Source organism: Mangifera indica, chromosome 8, assembly GCF_011075055.1.
Source record: "Mangifera indica cultivar Alphonso chromosome 8, CATAS_Mindica_2.1, whole genome shotgun sequence".
NCBI classification, from domain to species: Eukaryota; Viridiplantae; Streptophyta; class Magnoliopsida; order Sapindales; family Anacardiaceae; genus Mangifera; species Mangifera indica.
The window spans coordinates 17,018,527-17,037,632 of record NC_058144.1 but is presented as its reverse complement, the minus strand read 5'-3'; the positions used below and the strand labels follow the sequence as shown (position 1 = coordinate 17,037,632).

The following is a 19,106-nucleotide window of genomic DNA, read 5'->3' as shown; positions in this document are numbered from 1 at the left end:
TTGTTCATAAATGTAAATTGCTTCCTTTATTTGAATTAATATAAAGTATGTATGTGAATTATCTAGATAATTTATTTAATCAATCAACTGAATTATCGAATTGCTCCCCACAGACGTGGTATGAATTCGACAATAATATCACATAGTAAGTATACTGAATGTCTCCGTTGAATATCATAAGATGATATTAGTGCAAGTGATGGTGATGGTCACGTCATTAGGGCATTAGTATGAATTAATAGTTAGAGAACCCTTTTTTTAACATGACCAATAACGTTAAGTCACATGGTCATCAAATTATAGTCAATGACTTCTTGTATGATTGTATTAGTGTATGAAGTAATTCTTTGACCTGAGATGTCATAGTCAGATCTTATGTGGATACGAATGATTCATATGGTGTATTAACACAAGGCTAACCATATTTCGTATGACAAGCCTTCCAACGTTAATTATCTTAAAACCTGGGGATATCCAACTTATGTCAAATTAATTAAAACTGATAAACTATATGTCAAGTTCGAAAAAGGTCAGTTCATAGGATATCCTAAATATTGTTTAGGATATTGTTTTTACTTCTTGATTAAACAAAAAATTTCAATCAGTAGAAATATGCACTTCTTAGAGATCAAAGAAAATTTCGAAAAGTCTCAGATCAAATAGGTTAAGCCAAGAGAGTCCTCTTAATAGACCTCTACATTTTATGTACCAATTCCAATTTGAAGATTTTCTAGAATATTGAAACCTTTGAATAGATACAAATTTCTTCATGAGTAGGATTTTGAATCTTTCTTAGCGAGAAAAATATATCATGGTAATGATCCTAAAAGTTATAAGGAAACTTTACTAAATACTAATTTAGGTAAATAGTTGGAAGCAATGAATTCTAAAATAGAATCCATGCATGCTAATAAAGTATATGAAGAGATTTTACGGTCTTCAGCAGTGGAATAATAGATTAAAATTTTTAATTTAATATCATCCTTGTAGTAAGATTAATTCACAAACATAAAAATACATGCATAAGGTGTTTATTCAATAAACCTGTGTTAGATGGCTCCTTCTCTTTCTTTGATGGAGAAAGGTTACAAAGTCGTGCTTTTAGAACCAAACATAGGAATATTCCTTAGTATCCACATGAAGTAGTAACTAAGAATGCTCAATTGTGCTCGTGGCTTACTAGAACAATTAAGAGGGAACGAAATATCTCTCTATTGCAGCTAAGGTTGAATATATTATGTAATGTTTATTTAAAACCGGAAAATGCATATATATATATATATATATATATATATATATATATATATATATATATACCCCTTACGTGTCTGCCACTTATGTTGACTCAAGGAGTCATTATGCTCTTATTTTGATGATAACAAACTAATATATCCCCAAGCATATTAACTAATGATTTTGCTTAAGTGTAAGCCTAGATTACAAGAATTTATCTAATGCACTTGAAGGAGTTTCAAGATGAAAATGAAAGACAAGACTCAAGTAAAGAATTCTTGAATATTTGAAGAAAAACTTAAGTTTAGGTGGATATATTTGTAATTTGGAGCATTCGTTTTGATTAGAATATTTATTTGCATGTGATAGCTCACTTGAAAATTCATTCTCATATCTTTCACATTTTGGGTTAAAATATTGTTTTTCAAACTCATTGGGTTAAGCCAATTTTTTCACTAAAGTTTATTAATTCATTTAAAATGATGAAGTTTTGTGAGCTACATTTTGATATCTTAAAGTTGGTTTTGAAAGAATTTTTAAAAATGGGTTAAATTGTCATTTTTCAAAGTTTCCAGGACCAAATAAATTTTTGAAAATTCAAGGGGTAAAATGTAATAAAATTTGATCAACCGAATTCGACCAATCGAATTCTTCGATGGCAGCTTCCGAATTGTCCAGAAGCTATTTATTTTGGCTTTTAGAAATTCGATTGACTGAATTAAATCTGGTCAACCGAATTTTGGTTTGAACTTTCTAATGGATAGTGCCATGTAGGCACCACGGGAGTGCCACATCACATTCGGTTTACCAAATTATATCCGATCGATCGAATTATGTGTTTTCTAGAAAATTAAAACGGCTAGTTTTTGTACACAACGGTAACTTTCCTCATTTTCCCTTATATAAACCCAATCAAATTCATTCGAAAACAACTTTTGCCACAAAAAACTTTCATATTTTTGAGAACAAATTAGTTTTGAGCTATTCACTTGCAAACTCTCTTCTCTAATCAAAACCCTTGCTCATATACTTTGTAATTTCATTTGTATTGGGTTGTACTAAGCTTAATCTTTTATATACACTCTTTAAGAGAGATCATACTTCAAATTCATACTAAAATTCGTACGATAAAAGAGTGAGGTTCACTCTTGGAGAGATTAAAAAATTTCTAGTGAGAGAAATTGAGCTTTAACACTTGTAAAGGTTAATAGCACCTTGGAAGCTATTTTGTTGTGAAGAAAAGCTTGGTTGAGTTTTAGGTCAACCAAGGATTAGTGGAATACTCCAAGGAAGAAAGCTTTGAGGAGTGGACGTAAGCCGGATTGAGCCGAACCACTATATATCGCGTGTTTGATTTTCTCTTCCTTTAAATTCATACTTTATGTTATGTTATTTTGATTGTACTGATTATTTGAAATATTTTTGTTATTCTCATAAATTTGATTAAAAATAGGCAATATTCATTGATTTAAATAAATTGTTTTTCTTCTCTAATTTGGTAAAGATTATTTTAAATTACCTAATTCACCCCACTCTTAGGCCATTCGATCCTTCAACCTAAGACTTGAATATGTCCCAGGTGGCTCACTCATGCATGCCCAACACAAATGAATGTGTTAACCGAACATGACTTGCATGGGAAGATTCCCACTCAGCTTCCACGTATACAGCTTATGAAAGGTATATTCTTGGTCAACGTGATAAATGAATATATCTCCTCATTAATATCCTATTATCTCTTCACTGTTTTTGGCATTCAACTCAAATTTAGAAGATTACAATATTAATAAAGATAGTATAAAATTTTATCGTAATCCTAATTTGAATTTCAAATTAGGTGACATGGATTTGAGTCAATCCAACTAAAACCTGCCAAATCTTTATACACCCTAGCAATTTAAGATTATTACACTAAGGTCCCAAAATATATTAAATTATATTTCAAGTCTATAGACCTTTCCAAGTTTCTAGATTCTCTATCCAGATTCCAAACCAAATCTAACTTAAACAATCTCATGCCTCTAGAGTTCATCAACTCCTTTTATGTGTAACCCATAGGCTTTCTATTAAGTTGGTAGTGATCAGATTTGTGTTGAGCTCTCGACCTAACATTCATTCGAACATAGATCAAGATTGACCTTTAGCAAGACATCATGACTACTTGATTAATAAAGGTTAGCATGTGACTTCTTTTAACCTGTCAGTGATATAATTACTCATACAATTTGATATTTTTATCATCCAATATCTCTTTGAGTCTAAGATATAGATTAAGGGTCTCTCTCAAGACTCCCTGAATAACATAGATTGATTTTTGTTAATGATCGGATAGTATTGAATCGAGCATCAACTCAATCCCACTATGGCCATGATTTAATTGATCATTGACATTTGCTAGTAGGCCCTAATTGAGATATCAGCTCCTATGCTCGAGAGTAACGAATTCTTTATTGATATACTATAGCCTTCATATAAATCTTGATATGCTCAACCAGCTTCTCTCTGGCAATCCTCTAACTAGAATAAATTAGGCTATGTTAGACCATACCGATCCTTATATAAGATGATTAGGTGAACTCAAGTCTAAAGATCACATGTACCTCCGTTCATTAAGAGGATATTTTTCATAGACACTAGAGCAACCATCTATATAAAATTCACTTGAAGAGTCAATTCGGTAAACATGCCCATAATATGTGTCTATGTGTTATACCAAGTTGTTAACAAATAACTTTGACAGATGAAAACTGTCATTATCTTTGGATGAGGTCGTCTAACACTATGATAACTCTATCACTAATACTCATGCCTTGGTTATGGTAATATCAGAGTTATAAAGGTTATAAGAATAACCACCTAATGTGCACATAGGGTTTTCATGATCAGGTATTAAGCATTGATACCCTCATCATGGTTCAACCACTCTTAAGACAATTATCTATTTAATATAATATACCAATAATATAAATGTCATTTTTATTAATTGAACATTAATGATTATATTAAATATTAATTATAATGATTGGCTCTAGGGCATTATCCTAACAATATGGACACTTATTGATCCATTAGAATGAATTGTTTCTATAAGTTGTAAATGGGTTTTTAAGTGAAAGATTGGCTAGGATGGACAGCAAAGACCTAAAAAGCTCAACTAATAATAAAGGTTATACTAAAAAACAAGGGTTAGATTATGAGGAAACCGTTTCGCCTATGGCTATGATTAAATCTATTCAGATAATGCTAGCCATTATTGCATACTGTGATTATAAGATTTGACAAATGGATGTCAAAATCGTGTTCCTCAATGGATTCATTGAGGAAAATGGTCATACTAGTGTACAAAGTCATCCTTTAACGAATGTTGTTTTGAGGATGTCAATGGCAAGCATTATTCAAATGGATTTAACCATTGCTATAGTGAACAGGTTTTCTCATAATCTAACCCTTATCTCTGAGTAAAACCTTTTGCTATCAGCAGAGCTTTATAGGTCTCTACTTGTTCATCCTTGTAAATTTTTCTCTTGAATACCTATTTATAGCCTATAGGAATAATTCCTTTTGATGGATCAACAAGTGTCCATGCTTGATTAGCATGCATGGATTTTATTTCAGAATTCATAGCTTCTAGCCATCTACCTAAATCAGTATCCAGTATAGCTTTCTCATAACTTTTAGGATCATCACTATGATCTATTTCTCCCTCTAAGAATGATTCAAAAACCTACTCATGAAGAAATTTGTATCTGTTTGGAGGTTTCAATACTCTAGAAGATCTTTAAACTAGCGTTGGTACATCATATGTAAAGTTCTACTGAGAGGACTCTTCAAGCTCAACATTTTATTTTCTATGAGCTCTATTCTTTTTCATACACATCTTTCTTGTAAGAACTCTTTTTTCCAAGAAGTGCATATCTTTACTGATTGAAGTTCTTTGATCAACTGGGAAGTAAAAATAATATCCTAAATAATCTTTAGGATATTCTATAAACAGACCTTTTTCGATCTTAACATCCAACATATTAGTTTTAATTAATTTAAAATAAGTTGGACATCCCCAGATTTTAAGATAATTAATGATGGGCGGTTTGCCATACCACATCTCAAAATATGTGTTTTTTGAACAGATTTAAATGGTGCTCTATTCAAAATATGTGCAATAGAAATTAATGCATATCTCTATAATGACATTAATAGGTCCGTAATACTTACCATGGACTGTACCATATCTAGTAGGGTTTCATTCTTTCTACTACACCATTGTGTTGTGATGTGTACGAAGGAGTCATTTGAGATATAATTCCACTTTCCTTTTGATAATCTGGAAATTTCATACTTAAATATTCATTTCCATGATCTAATTGTAAGACCTTAATATTCTTTTTGAATTGTTTCCCAGTTCATTCTTAAATTCCTTGAACTTTTTAAAAGATGTAGATTTGCATTTTATTAAATACACATACCCATACCTTGAATAATCATCAGTAAAGGTGATAAAGTATTGGAAACCACCCCTTGCCATTTTACTAAATGGCTTGTATGCATCCGAATATACCAATTCTAGTAGTTTTTTTGGATCTTTCCCCTTTATTTTTAAAAGGTGATTTGGTCATTTTCCTTGAAGACAGGATTCACAAGTTAGATAGGGTTTAGAACCTAATGGATTTAGAATCTAATTTGTCTCCAATCTCATTGTACTATTGTCTCCTATATGACTTAATTGATGATGCCAAAATAACCTTGTGTTGATGTCTTCTTGAGATCTTTTATTTGTGACAACATTGACAACACTTAGGGGGCATTTAGTTTGAGGAATGTTTTATTACTAAACTTAGAAGATTATCTTGATGATAGATTACCTTGAGGATTACTGGGTATAAATTATTACTATGTTTGATAAAATTTAATAAACTTGATATGTATAAATAATTATTGTGTTTGATTATAGGTAATAAAAGAATACTAGTATATTATTTTACTTAAATATCTTTGGGTATAATTATTCTAAAATATTTTTTATATTATTTGTTATATTAATTAAAAATGAGATTACTTTTGCCCTAAAAAAATTTTAAAAAAAGATACAGTTATAATAAAATGAAGATTATCTTAATAATTTTTTAATACCTAAAGTAGAGGTGATAATTAGATTATCCCTTATATTCCCTGCCATATCACCATTGGTAATAGAACTTTGCCGAAATCTTTTATTATTTATAAACGAAACAAAGTAATGTAAGTAATAAACAATAGATTACTAGAGTAATTTTTAATACCCCCAACCAAATGCACCCTTAGAGCATTTAATTCTAAAACATACAAACCATTTGTATTTACTGATTTGCTAACTAAAGAATTTCTAAAATGAATCAGATATTCATTTTCATTAAATTGTATATGGTAACTATTTTTGCATAGAAGAGATACAAAAATTATATTTCTAGTAGTTTTGGCAAAACAAATAACTTTGTCAAGATAGAATTGTTAGAGAATAATTCCTTATGACTTTAGCTACAACTTTTGCTCCATTGGCAATCTTCAAAACAAGTTCATTCTTAGATAGCATAGAACTATTCTGCAGGTCTTGTAATGATAACAAGTGACATGTAGCTGTTGAATATAATATCCAGGATTGATCATTTGACAAATAGGTGTATCATTCCTTTTATGCTACTTCCCATATTTATGGCAAATGGGTGTATCATTCTTTCTATATTTCTTGCTACCTTTCCGTTTCTTCTTATCCTTTAGTCAGAAAGATCTCTTACCCTTATTAGAATTCTTGGTTGAGACTAAGCTAGCTAAATCAAGATACCTACAGTTGGGGTCAGTACTAGGTCTTTTGCCATCCTTTTCAGAAACATTTTTTATCTAAGGCATCTGTGTAGTCTTTCGAAAAATGGTCTCCTATCATCACGTCTCTAGCAATGGATGGATTCAAGCCAAGGATTAACTTTTCTATGTGCCTTTAACTTGAACTCATTAATCTAAGAGCATATCTGGCCATTGAGTTGAATCTGGTGGCATAATCCTTCATAGAACTTTACCTTTGCTGGAGATGAAGAAACTTCTTAGCACTCGCAGAGTTCATGCTAGTAGTCTTATATTCAACGTCAAATATTTCTCATAATTTTGTCCAGGTCAATCCATGTAGCACCCTTAAGCACACTATAAGCGTCTTATTGTCTTTTCCATTTGATTATATTAAAAATCAGGTGAAATTTAGCTAAAATTGGAAATGGAATGCCGTTTTGGCTTGATGTACGATTGTGACTAACTTGAGTCATGGTTGTACCTAGTTATAAAGGTGTACGCCCGTACCTTAAGTAAGGCATGATCGTACGCCACCAATTTTTAAGACTCTTAAATTATTAAGGAACCTTGAGTAGGAGAGGAGTGTCAATCTCATATAAATATTAACCTTTCCTTAGAATAAGAGAACCCTAATTCATCCTTTGTCTTCTCCTAAACTAGAAAGAAAGCGGCCTTCTGAAAGAAGGGAAGAAATCACTAAACCGATAAAGGAATGAACAGAGGAAGATTTTTATTTCTAAACATCAAGAACAAATTGCATAAAACTTTACTTATCAATAACCAAGTAAGTAGAAAGTGATCTCTCCACAGATTAAAGAATTCTTGATGGATTATTGTTGTTTGAATTAAGGTTGTGTTGCCTGATTACTTAATAGATTAAGAATTTTCAAGTTAAATATTCATGTACTGTATTAAAAAACAAACAAGTGAATTACGTTATTGGATTAATACTTGAAGATTGACTATTATGTTACATAACCATGAGATAATGCTTAGGGCATTAGAATGCATTTGTTGGTATAAATCTGGCCAAGATTGGCTAGAAAATGATTTTCAAGTTGCCATGTATAATCGTGTCTAGTTAGGTCATGAGCATACATAGGATGGAAGTCATAAGAAAAATCAAAGAAGATGATGAATAGTGAGAAAATAGGCAGCATGTGCCTTTACATCTAACAATGCATGGCCATACGCCTCCTTTGTATGCACGTATACCCATACATTATATGGCATGCACTTATACGCCTTCACAAATCACATGTACACCAAGGAATTTTGTAAAGGGCAATTGTGTGTGCGATTCTTTGAATAGGTATGCACGTATGTGTAAAGCATGTACGCTCATACTTTAGTGTTTTAAAGGAGGTACACTTGAGACTTGACCTAGGAATGATTGTACGTCCAAGAACAAACTATGTACACCTATGACTTGTCAAGTGTATACCTATACGTAGAAGAAAAGGTACAAATGAGACTTGGTTTGGTAGGAATAGATACCCAATGGAAAGATTTGATGCGATCAAGAGGGATAAATACCCAAGAGAATGATTACATATGATCAAATGAGAAATCCAAATAGAGATGAAATGGATTAGAAAGAAGTTTGAGAGAGTGCTTACTAACTCACATTCTAAGGCATCATGAGTTTGATCGTCAAACAATTTACCTACAATTTGAATAGAGAAGCCATTAGTGAGTGTTTAATCAGAAAAGATAGGCTAATCTTTTTCTTTTTTTTTTTAAACAAAACATTGTCACCAACAACTCTTTGTTTAGATAGTTTAGAAAACGTTTTCGAAGATCTACTCAAAAGTGTTAACGTGTATAATAGAGTGTTAGAGATACATTTATCAGTATTGTATTATTTGATACGCCATTAATTGTTATATGAAAAATACTATATATATAAATAAATTATATAAATTCATCTTTATAGTATTTATTGGAATATTTTAAAATGAAAAGAAAAATAGTAAACAATCATATCACCCAATCACAAACTGTCATTTCAGTTTATACATATATATTTGTACAGTTTGTTCAAACGCATAGTTTTTCTCTATCTGCAATGTTGATGACTGTGGATTGACAGCCTTGTCAACCATAGCCACCAGTTTTAAATATTTTAATTTTTAAAATTTTAACAATATTAATATTCACCCATGATGTATGCAATCAAACACACTATAAAGTGATCTTAATTAAGAGTCACTAGGGTCGATTCAAATTGAGTTGAACCTAAACAAGAGTTAGTTCAAATTCAACTCACTCAAAAAATATTTTAATTTTTAAAATTTTAACAATATTAATATTCACCCATGATGTATGCAATCAAACACACTATAAAGTGATCTTAATTAAGAGTCACTAGGGTCGATTCAAATTGAGTTGAACTTAAACAAGAGTTAGTTCAAATTCAGCTCACTCAAAAAATATTTTAATTTTTAAAATTTTAACAATATTAATATTCACCCATGATGTATGCAATCAAACACACTATAAAGTGATCTTAATTAAGAGTCACTAGGGTCGATTCAAATTAAGTTGAACCTAAACAAGAGTTAATTCAAATTCAGCTCACTCAAACAAATAATATGTAACAACAAAAAAAAAGAAGAAAAATCACTGAACCAAAAAAAAAAAGTCAAACTACACCAATGAGACATTGATCTCAAACCAAGCTCTAACTCAATGAACTGTTCTTCGACTTGAGCTCAACAAATTGATCTTTTTCATTTCAAACTCGATTTGTTCAAAACAAATACAGAATTGAACCTGAAACTAAGCTAGCTAGACTTCCATTAACTAAAAGAGAATCCAGTAGTTATACTAACGAAGGAATACAACGTTTGGTTCTCTTGATGCTTATTGCCCCTCATGTTTTTGAATGTCATTATTTAAACAGAATTATATATTATGAATGTACTTGATAATATGTTACATATACAATCACAAAAATTGTTAACGGCTACCTTAAATGACTGATCCTCCCCTAAACAATTTCGATTAGGTAGTGGAGTTGTTTTCATGCCCATAATAGAATGAGGAAATTTGATTTGTAACTTTGAACAAGAAAATTAAACAAGTTATACAAAACAAGAAATGAAATTAAAAAATTATTTATCAGTAGTCCGGTCGAGAATTATCTTCGCGGCTTCACAATCATACATTGCTTCATACAGTCAGTTCGAGAGTAATGGCCATGATTGGTATTCACTCGATATATCAAACTCTACATCCAAAGAAAACCCCCGAATAATATAAAGAATTAATACAAAAAAAAATTACATGCTTCATCTCAAACAAATGGAATGACTGAACCCGATGGGGTCTTGGAGAATTTTTACTCCACACCAACAAGAGATCACAATTTTCTGAGGCAAATATCAGAGGAGCATTTGCAGCAACCCTAATAAAGAGACTGTTGGACCTAAGCATCTCGAAATCTGGTCAAACTCTCGAGTGCCCCTCCACCAGCCACATCATTTGGAATGGATTACACTGGCAGAAAGGGGAATCATCTGCCAAGTCATATAATTCCACTCCCAAAAATAGTGTAATAGTCAAATCAAGAAGCTTCAAGTAAAATAACCATCACAGCAATCAAAAGAGCTCCTCTGAATTGAACTTGTTCCATGATTCCTGTTCAATATAACAGAGGAAATGTAAGAACAAGAAAACATGCATATCACAGCTCAAACCCTGAAATTACCCACAAAAAATGCGTTCAAAACAGGAAATTCAACACAAACTAAATAAGAAGACTTCATACTTGTACTCCTAAAAAGAAAGAGTTTTACACAAATGGCATCTACATCAGGTGCACAAGATATAATAATTGAACTCAGAAAACAAAACAAAGTAAATAGTTTTTGAAATCTTCAAGGCATAATATAAGAAATTTTAATCAGGTCTTTATACCTTCAGCAAGTCGAACACCTTCTCAGCAATATATTTCTGCTGAAGATTGGCTCCTTTTTGTTGCACCTTGTCAGGATGGATGCATAAAGTTGCTTTCCTATAATGCTTCTTGACCGCAGCACCAGTAATCAAATCAGTCAAAGAAACGGGTTGCCAACCACATTCAGGCCAAAGCACCTGATGTTATACACAGATTCAGGAGACCAGTTGATGATAACAGTACCAAGATCATGACAAGAAATTAAACTAAGTTCATCCATTAATGAAAGAGAGCTGTAAATCTATTGGAAAATAAAAAATGATTTTCCAAATCCTAAAATTGTGTACAGGTGTATGCATACATGCATGCTTTTACGCTTTCGTGAGAGAAAGGGAAAGGGATTGGGAAGGTATTCTTGCATAGCTAAATAGATAATATAATGCTGTTAGCAATGAGAAATCAAATACGATAGATCCATTTATGCTATTAGCAATGAGAAATTGATGATGATTAATACATTTATGGTATTAGCAATGATGAGAAATCCATCAAACAATTGCATCACTATCACAAAGTTTGAGGTCCAGAAACTTAATCATCACATTTAATTTTAGAGTAACTTTTGACAAAAAATTGTCTGCAGAATCAGATAGTCGAAAAACGGCAAAATCCACCTTTTGTTAAATATTCCAAGTAGGTGGTCCTATTGGAGTCTAAATCCCTGATATCTTGGTAAGAAACCAAAGCTTTGAACTCTTCAGCACTATGGCAACAAGAAGCTGTTTATCCATGCATATAATACAATCCTTCTTTTAGGAATATAAGGTAAACATTCAAAAGAAAATATACAATATAAATAACTTACATATTGCAGTGTTGCTAGCAGAGCACGTAGATTTCCTTCTTTCCCAGCTGCCCAACGCTTGACTTCGGCATCTAATGTTTCAGCAATTCTCTGACATTCAGTTTAGATCAGAATCAGGCAGGTGAAAAACAATATGAAAATAGCCTCAACCCGAAGACACTTCAGCCAAGCCAAAACACATAGAAGTATGTATGTACTGATCATATTTTCATTTTGCACTTCCCCAAAGAAGATAAATAACCAGCACTTAAGCTTCAGCCATGAGAATACAAGAACCTAGTTTCATGAAATCATGCTTGAGATACACATATATTCAAAATAATTTAAACTTTTCAAGATATTTTTAAAATTGATGCTTTTTCTTGCTCCACCAATAGATATCTTAGGTTAGTCAATTTTGGTAAATCCAAACTAGGTTATGAGATCCAACTCAAAAGACCGGCACTATTTCTAAGATTGGTTACATTGGAGAAGACATAAGAACCAAAACCAACAGAGACAAGTATTTTCAGACTTACTGCACCAGGCAAATAAATATATTAGTATCCAGATCAGAAACACAGAAAACCAGAGAAATAATAACAATCAAAAGCGAAGCTAATAACAAACAGGGAACAGGTAACCGGAGCCTGTATAATATTGATTAAAATAGAGAAAAGAAGAAACACAATACTCAGAGAAAGCAGAACAAGGATTAACACATCACATAGCAAAAAGGGGACTGTCGGCTGAAGCTTCCCCATCAAAAAACCCCCTTTTCTTGCCCAAAGCCTCTAACCTATTTTATTCCTTAAGCATAACAGATTCTCCTCTTCTAGTACACCTTCACAAATGGAGGTCTAACACTATCTCATGCAAAAACAAGCATTTAAAAATGTTTACATATCACTAATTCAAAACTCAACACTTACCTACTTCAATCATTTATAAATTAAAGCCTGAAAACCAAAGATGGAAAATCATATTTGGAGCTACCAGAAAAAATATCTAAAACATGATAGAATGCATACGTTCACAAAAAAAAAGATTATCCATGTAATGACCTCAAATTACAAAGAACTCCACAAATTTATTCCCTTCATGAAACCGTCTCTCTTAACTAAACCAAACCTCAGTTATCAAGGGGATAGGGGATAGGGGAAGAATCATAAGCACCACAAAAAAAATTCATTGCACCCACTTACATGTCTCTCCGCTTGCTCTCTCTGAGCTTGGAGATCACGTTGATTCTTCTCAGCCAGAGCCTTTGCCTGATCATACATATTCAACAGTTTCTAAAGATTAACTACAAGAAGCTGGAAAAAACCATGTAAACTGTCTACACTTTCCCAATTTTTTACACAGAAGTACAGCATTAATGATTCAAGAAACAAAGGATACATACCGCACGCTCCTGAGTCCTTTGGTGCCGTTCCAACCTGGCCTTTCGTCTTTCTTCAGTCTCTCCTTCCACCTCTTGGAACTCCCCAGCTGATGATCCAGCAGCTTTTAGAATAAAGTAGAACAGTCAATTAGCAATAATTGACAGATAAAGAAATATATTTTGCAATACTACCTCCGAAAATTGAAGTAAGATCATCAACAATATTTGTCTCTGAAGAAGCTTTCTTCATATTAGAAGTGGTTCCAACAGAGGTCCTCCTCCCTACTTCAGGCCCTCCCTTGCTGTGAACATCAAAAAGAGGATCCTGAAATACAAATTCAAACAAGTCAGGTTGGTTGATGGCAATAAATGAACTGGACACAATATTTAAAGCTCAGTTTCTTACTGAAGAGTTGGCCCTTGGCCTAGGTGCACTGCTTGGTCGAGCACCCATGCTAAAAAAGGATTCAAGATCATTTTCATTCTTTGGTTGGTTCTGATTTGCCCTTGCTGCAGCAGCAGCCCTTTCTCGGGCCTCAGCAGCAGCTCTTTCTACAGCAGCTCGTTCAGCTCTAGCAACAGATGCCCTTTCTCGTGCTTCCCTCTCCCTTGCTTCTGCATTTGCCCTTTCCCTGGCTTCTGCAGCAGCCTTATCTGCCCTTTCTTTAGCTTCTGCTGCTGCCCTTTCACGAGCCTCAGCCTGTGCCCTTTGAACAGCAGCCCTTTCTGCACGTTCTCGAGCTGCAGCATTTGCTTTATCAACAGCAGCCCTTTCAGCTTTCAGTCGAGCTTCAGCAGCTGCCCTTTCTCTTGCCTCTCTAGTAGCCCTTTCCACAGCTTGTCTGGCCTTTTCTCTTTCCTTTTCAATCTCCCTAGCTCGCTCCCTCTCTTTTTCGAGTCTCCTCTGTTCTCTCTCCCTCTCCTCCCTTTCTCTCTCTCTTTCCCTCTCTCTCTCAAGTCTCCTCTGTTCTCTCTCTTCCTCCACCTTTTCTCTTTGTTGCCTCTCACGATCTAGTCTTTCCTGAGCATCCAATGTAGCACTCTCATCTGTATCTAGTTGAACAGGTTCTTTACTTCTTGCAGCCCTTAAAGATTCCCTTTCTCTCACTTCCTTAGCATGGCGGAATTTAGCTTCAGCTCTGTCCATAGCTTCCTTCATGGCAGCAGCAGCAATGGAGCTTTCCACATCTTCAGCGGGAGGGACCTCTCCATATTCATTAGCATTATTCCAGGTCCTACCCATGGCAAAATCTTCAAGTTCATCTATTTGTGATGCCACCAAGCCCCTGGCTGCAGCACGACCTGACCTAGGGCTATTAGAATACTGAGGAGAATTAGACACAGAAGGAAAATCATTAACCTTCTTTCTTGCATCAGTGGAAGGCTCTGACTTTGAATGTTGTGTCGGTCTAGGAGGTGGGGATCTTGAAGGTGGAGGAGCACTTGTAGGTTGCGTAGAAAGAGGAATCTCAGACACAGTAAGCCATATGTCATCAGATGATTCAAATATTTCTTCAGATCTTGAAGTTGAGTTGATCTGTGAGTTTATCTCATTAGGACTGGCACTCATGTATGATGGGGGTGAAGTAGATCGGCCAACAGATTTAAGAGAATCGGTTGAAACACTTGGCATATTAAATAGGGGATCATGAGATCCCTGAAAATTGTCAATGGGAGTTCTGTTCCGTGAATAATCCTCAGAATTTTCAGAAGAAGACCTGTTAATTGATTCTTTACTGTGATAAGTTTGTGTACCACTAACGCTTCCAGATCTTAAAGGGCTCCTATCCTCCCCTCTCTTACTGACCTCAGTTGAAACAGGAGGCACTGATTTCCCAAGACTGTTGAGAGGATCTAAATCATCAAATGTTCCCCCACTTGCAGATGAACCATTCATCCTTGCACCTTCTGACCGACTGAATTTACCAACCTCTTCAAGTGGATCAGTAAATACCTCTGATGAACCCACAGGGGTTGAATTTGACCCTAAGACTACAAAAGGGTCCTCCATCATACTAGATGCTGTCTTTGTTGAAGTAGAAGGTGGCTTCTGGAACCCACTGGATTCTGAAGTTGATCTGTGCAAAGGGGATACAGATTTATATATACATATCAACCAGTATATCGATTTGAAGGATTACAAATTCTTCAAATCAGCAACAATAATTGAATTGCAAGATTTTTTTTTTTTTTCACTAACATATCGTATATACTGATGGCAGCAATACCGCTGAAAAGAACTTCAATATTATGCAAAATTGCATGGGTAGCATAAAAATTTTTTTACCTAAGTGGTATAAATAATGATTAAATTTTGTAAAAATAAAACTGCAGACATGCAAAATAGTGGAGACCCAATAAAAATATTATATTAAATAAATAATACTGACAACAAATAAAAGGTGTTAGCTCCTCCCCTAAGGCCGAAACCTTCCTATCAGCCAATGGCTGCCCAAATACCCAAATAACAAATATTTTTCTCCCCCTCAATGTCAATCACCCATATTTATATTTCCAATAAGTTCATTTCTGCCTACCCAATTTGGAAAAACCCTCCTAGTTTGTCATTGAGTAGTGCTATGTATACAACTTTCTGCACAAACAATGACATATCACCACATTATTAAGTAATTTTAAATTAGAGATAAAACAATATCCGATTATACATTGACACGCAACTATTTGTGCACACAGTTATACGTATTATTTGTGCACATAGTTTTATTCTTTATGATTGGTCGGAAACATCAACTCCGTGTTGTTTGTCATTGCCAAAAACACTACTCTGATATATTTCATCTTCAGTATGGTCACCTCTGTTTCAAATCCCAACCTTAGAACCTTTTTCTCGCCAAATCCAATGTCATCTACAGCAAGAACTCCTAATCCAGCCTTGATCTCGTTGTTTTCGTTGTCAATTACAGGTTTTTTTATAACTTTCTCCTCAAATAGCAATGATGGTGGTTGAACACACTTTTTTATGAGTTCCTCACCTTCCTTCTCAGACAACAGCAATGGTGGTTGAACTTCAATCTCATTGTCTTCCTCAATTTCCTTGTCGAAATCTTCCATTTCAACCAAATGAGTTTCTCTTTCTTCTTGTTTCTCATCAAATACGATTACGATGTTATCATCATCCAATTCGTCCTTTTTCACCATAAGAACCACCCATGACTTACATTCACAATTATGATTGGGTTTTTCTATTCTTTCACAACGAAGACAATTTCTATTTGCCCACATTGCTTGGATCTTAAATCGTGTCAATCGTTGGACAAACCTTCATCTTCCATTTTCATCTTGCATCACTTTGGTGGTGACCCAATAAAAATCATACTACTCTGATACCACTTTGGTGGTGACCCAATAAAAATATTATATTAGATATATAATACTGACAATAAATAAGAGGTATGAGCTCCTCCCCTAAAATCGTAGACTCCCTATCAATCAATGGCTGCCCAAATACCTGAAAAACAAATATTTTTCTCTCCCTCCTTAATGTTAATCACTCATATTTATAATTCCAATATTTTAAAATTCAAATTCAAATATTATTTAAATCAAATCAAATATTTATCCTAATTAAATCCAATATTCAACCTAATTAAATCAAATATCTTATCATAAATATCCTATAATTAAATCAAATATACTATCCTAATTTAAATATATATCATTAATTTATTATTATTATTTGATCCTAACATAAAACTTTAGCATTAACAGAAAACTTCAATGACATATCTACATATTCATTGTATATTTTCAAAACTTAACAATGAATTTTAAAATAGTATGCAGAATTCCAATGTTTTCTCGGCCAAATAATTGAAATTACTTCAAGAATTATGGTCTCTGAAACATAATCAAGAAATTTGTCTATTTCCCCATTTTCTTTTAATGTACTATTTGACTGTAAAAAAAATGCTGCTTCCTTCTTACCAGAAGCCTTGTCACAGAGAAGTACAAGGTAGAAATTGGCTGAAGGTCTTATTTAACCAATCCAGTCTATTCCAAATATTAAATTCTTGGAGGTACCACATAACAATATACAAGGAAGAACACAAGCAAACCTATATTGTATTCTTGGTAGAGAAACAAAAAACCAAAATTTGATATATCTGAAACCAGTGACTTGATGGAACTTTACTCAATATTCCAACACTGAAGCATAACTAAAACGATAACATCAATCTGTCAAAACCCCAGGCTAATTTTCCAAAATGCAAAATCCAGAAACTTATATAACATGTTCTCCAACTAGGGTTAACTGAATTCTATTCTACAAATTTGACAATTTAAAATAAGATTTCTAACAAACTCAACATTTCGCTCCAAGAATTACCAAATCTAGTTCACATTAACTTGCTGACACAGATCCCAAATACAATGATCTCTCAAATGACTAGTTTAAAAACAACATAATTATGCAGCACTTTGACTCCCTAGTCTTGTGGGTATTAACAGTCTTTTGCATATAAACAATATAACACCCAAAAACATAGATTCACATTAATCTCCACAATGTTAACATTACTGGTCAGATTTTCACGTTTATTACTGTGTCTAAGAAATTTTCACATGACCTAATATTAGCAACAATGCTACTTGAATATAAAAAAATTGTAGTTAAGCACCACATCAAGAACTTAATCATCTCAAGGAATAAACTCAAAATGCTGATACAGTTACACTCCAATCAAAATGTATAACATAAATAATACCTGTTACCACTAGAAGAGCTACTACGACCAAAACCAGACAACAAATCATCAAACACCAAAGCATCTTTCTCCTTCTTGACTCTCGATTCATTCTCCTTTTTACCTAAATTCCCCAAGAGATCATCAAATGGCGAACTCTCTCTCGCTCTCCGTTGTTTCGGCGGTGAACGGGATATCGACGAGAACACATCATCAAACTTCGCGCTCGATGGCGGCGACGTCGCCACAGACGAGTTCTTCAGTCCAGGCAAACCTTCGAAAATATCATCATCGTACACCGGCTTATCAAACGACGGCATCAAATTCGCCTTCGAATTCTTCGATTTCGCGCTCTGGTCTTTGAAAATCGAATCGTACTCGAACGTATTGCCTGCTCGAGAATCCACAGACGAAGTGGAGGAGTACTTCGGTGGCCCACCGAAGACGTCGTTGAACAAAAATCCATCGGGATCGTGATCATCGAATACGTGATTCGATTTTAACGATGACGATTTAGAAAAATCGGATGGATTATTAGATCCGAGTCCGAAACTTGAATTGGCGGTTGAGAAATTGTTAGCTCGAGACGATGCCATGGGGGCGGCTTTTCCCTGCGGTTTGAGCCCGAAATCTCTGGCCAAAAGACCCGGAAAATCGTCCATTGATTCGGAGTACAATTAAGATCTACGGCGGAGATGAAGTAAAAATTTTGAAATTGTTAGATCTGAAACAAAGGCGAGAGGAGGAAGAGAAAGACGAATCAAGATAATAATAAGACAAACAAAGAGAGAGAAAAAAATGACAGTAAAAAAAATGGAGGGTAAACAGTCGATTATTGAATAAGATGTTTTTCAAAAAATAATAACAATAATAAGGTAGAGAGAGGAAATATGTTTATTAGGAAACAGAAAATTCTAAAGGGAAATTAAAATAATTATCCCAAAGATAAGGGGGCAAAACAAAATTACCCCTGTATTTTATCGTTAAACGAAACTGCCCCAAAATTGTGAAGAGATGAAAATGCCCCTCATATCAAAATCGGTCATAACCACGCACATCACTACCAAACACATGAAAACAGAAATTTCGAATTCGCGTCTTCACGTACTTGGCAACTTCGATTTTCTCTGACGATTTTTGCAACGTTTCCGATGACAACTATTGACAAAAAGGTTAGTAAAACAACCTTTGTCATCTCTTTATGCATTTCAGTTCATGATTTGA

At 33.8% G+C, this 19,106-nt stretch overlaps 1 protein-coding gene across 1 annotated transcript; it reads right to left on the bottom strand.

The window, feature by feature from the left end:
- Positions 1–10,150: 10,150 nt before the first annotated feature.
- Positions 10,151–18,697, bottom strand: LOC123223479 (auxilin-related protein 2-like). Its single transcript, XM_044646641.1, has 8 exons — positions 17,904–18,697; positions 13,583–15,254; positions 13,369–13,501; positions 13,198–13,298; positions 12,998–13,063; positions 11,814–11,903; positions 10,969–11,145; positions 10,151–10,689 (listed from the first exon to the last, which is right to left on the bottom strand). The coding sequence occupies exons 1-8, from the start codon at positions 18,542–18,544 to the stop codon at positions 10,651–10,653; spliced, it is 2,919 nt and encodes a 972-aa protein (XP_044502576.1). The 5' UTR covers positions 18,545–18,697; the 3' UTR covers positions 10,151–10,650.
- Between the last annotated feature and the right edge of the window lie 409 nt (positions 18,698–19,106).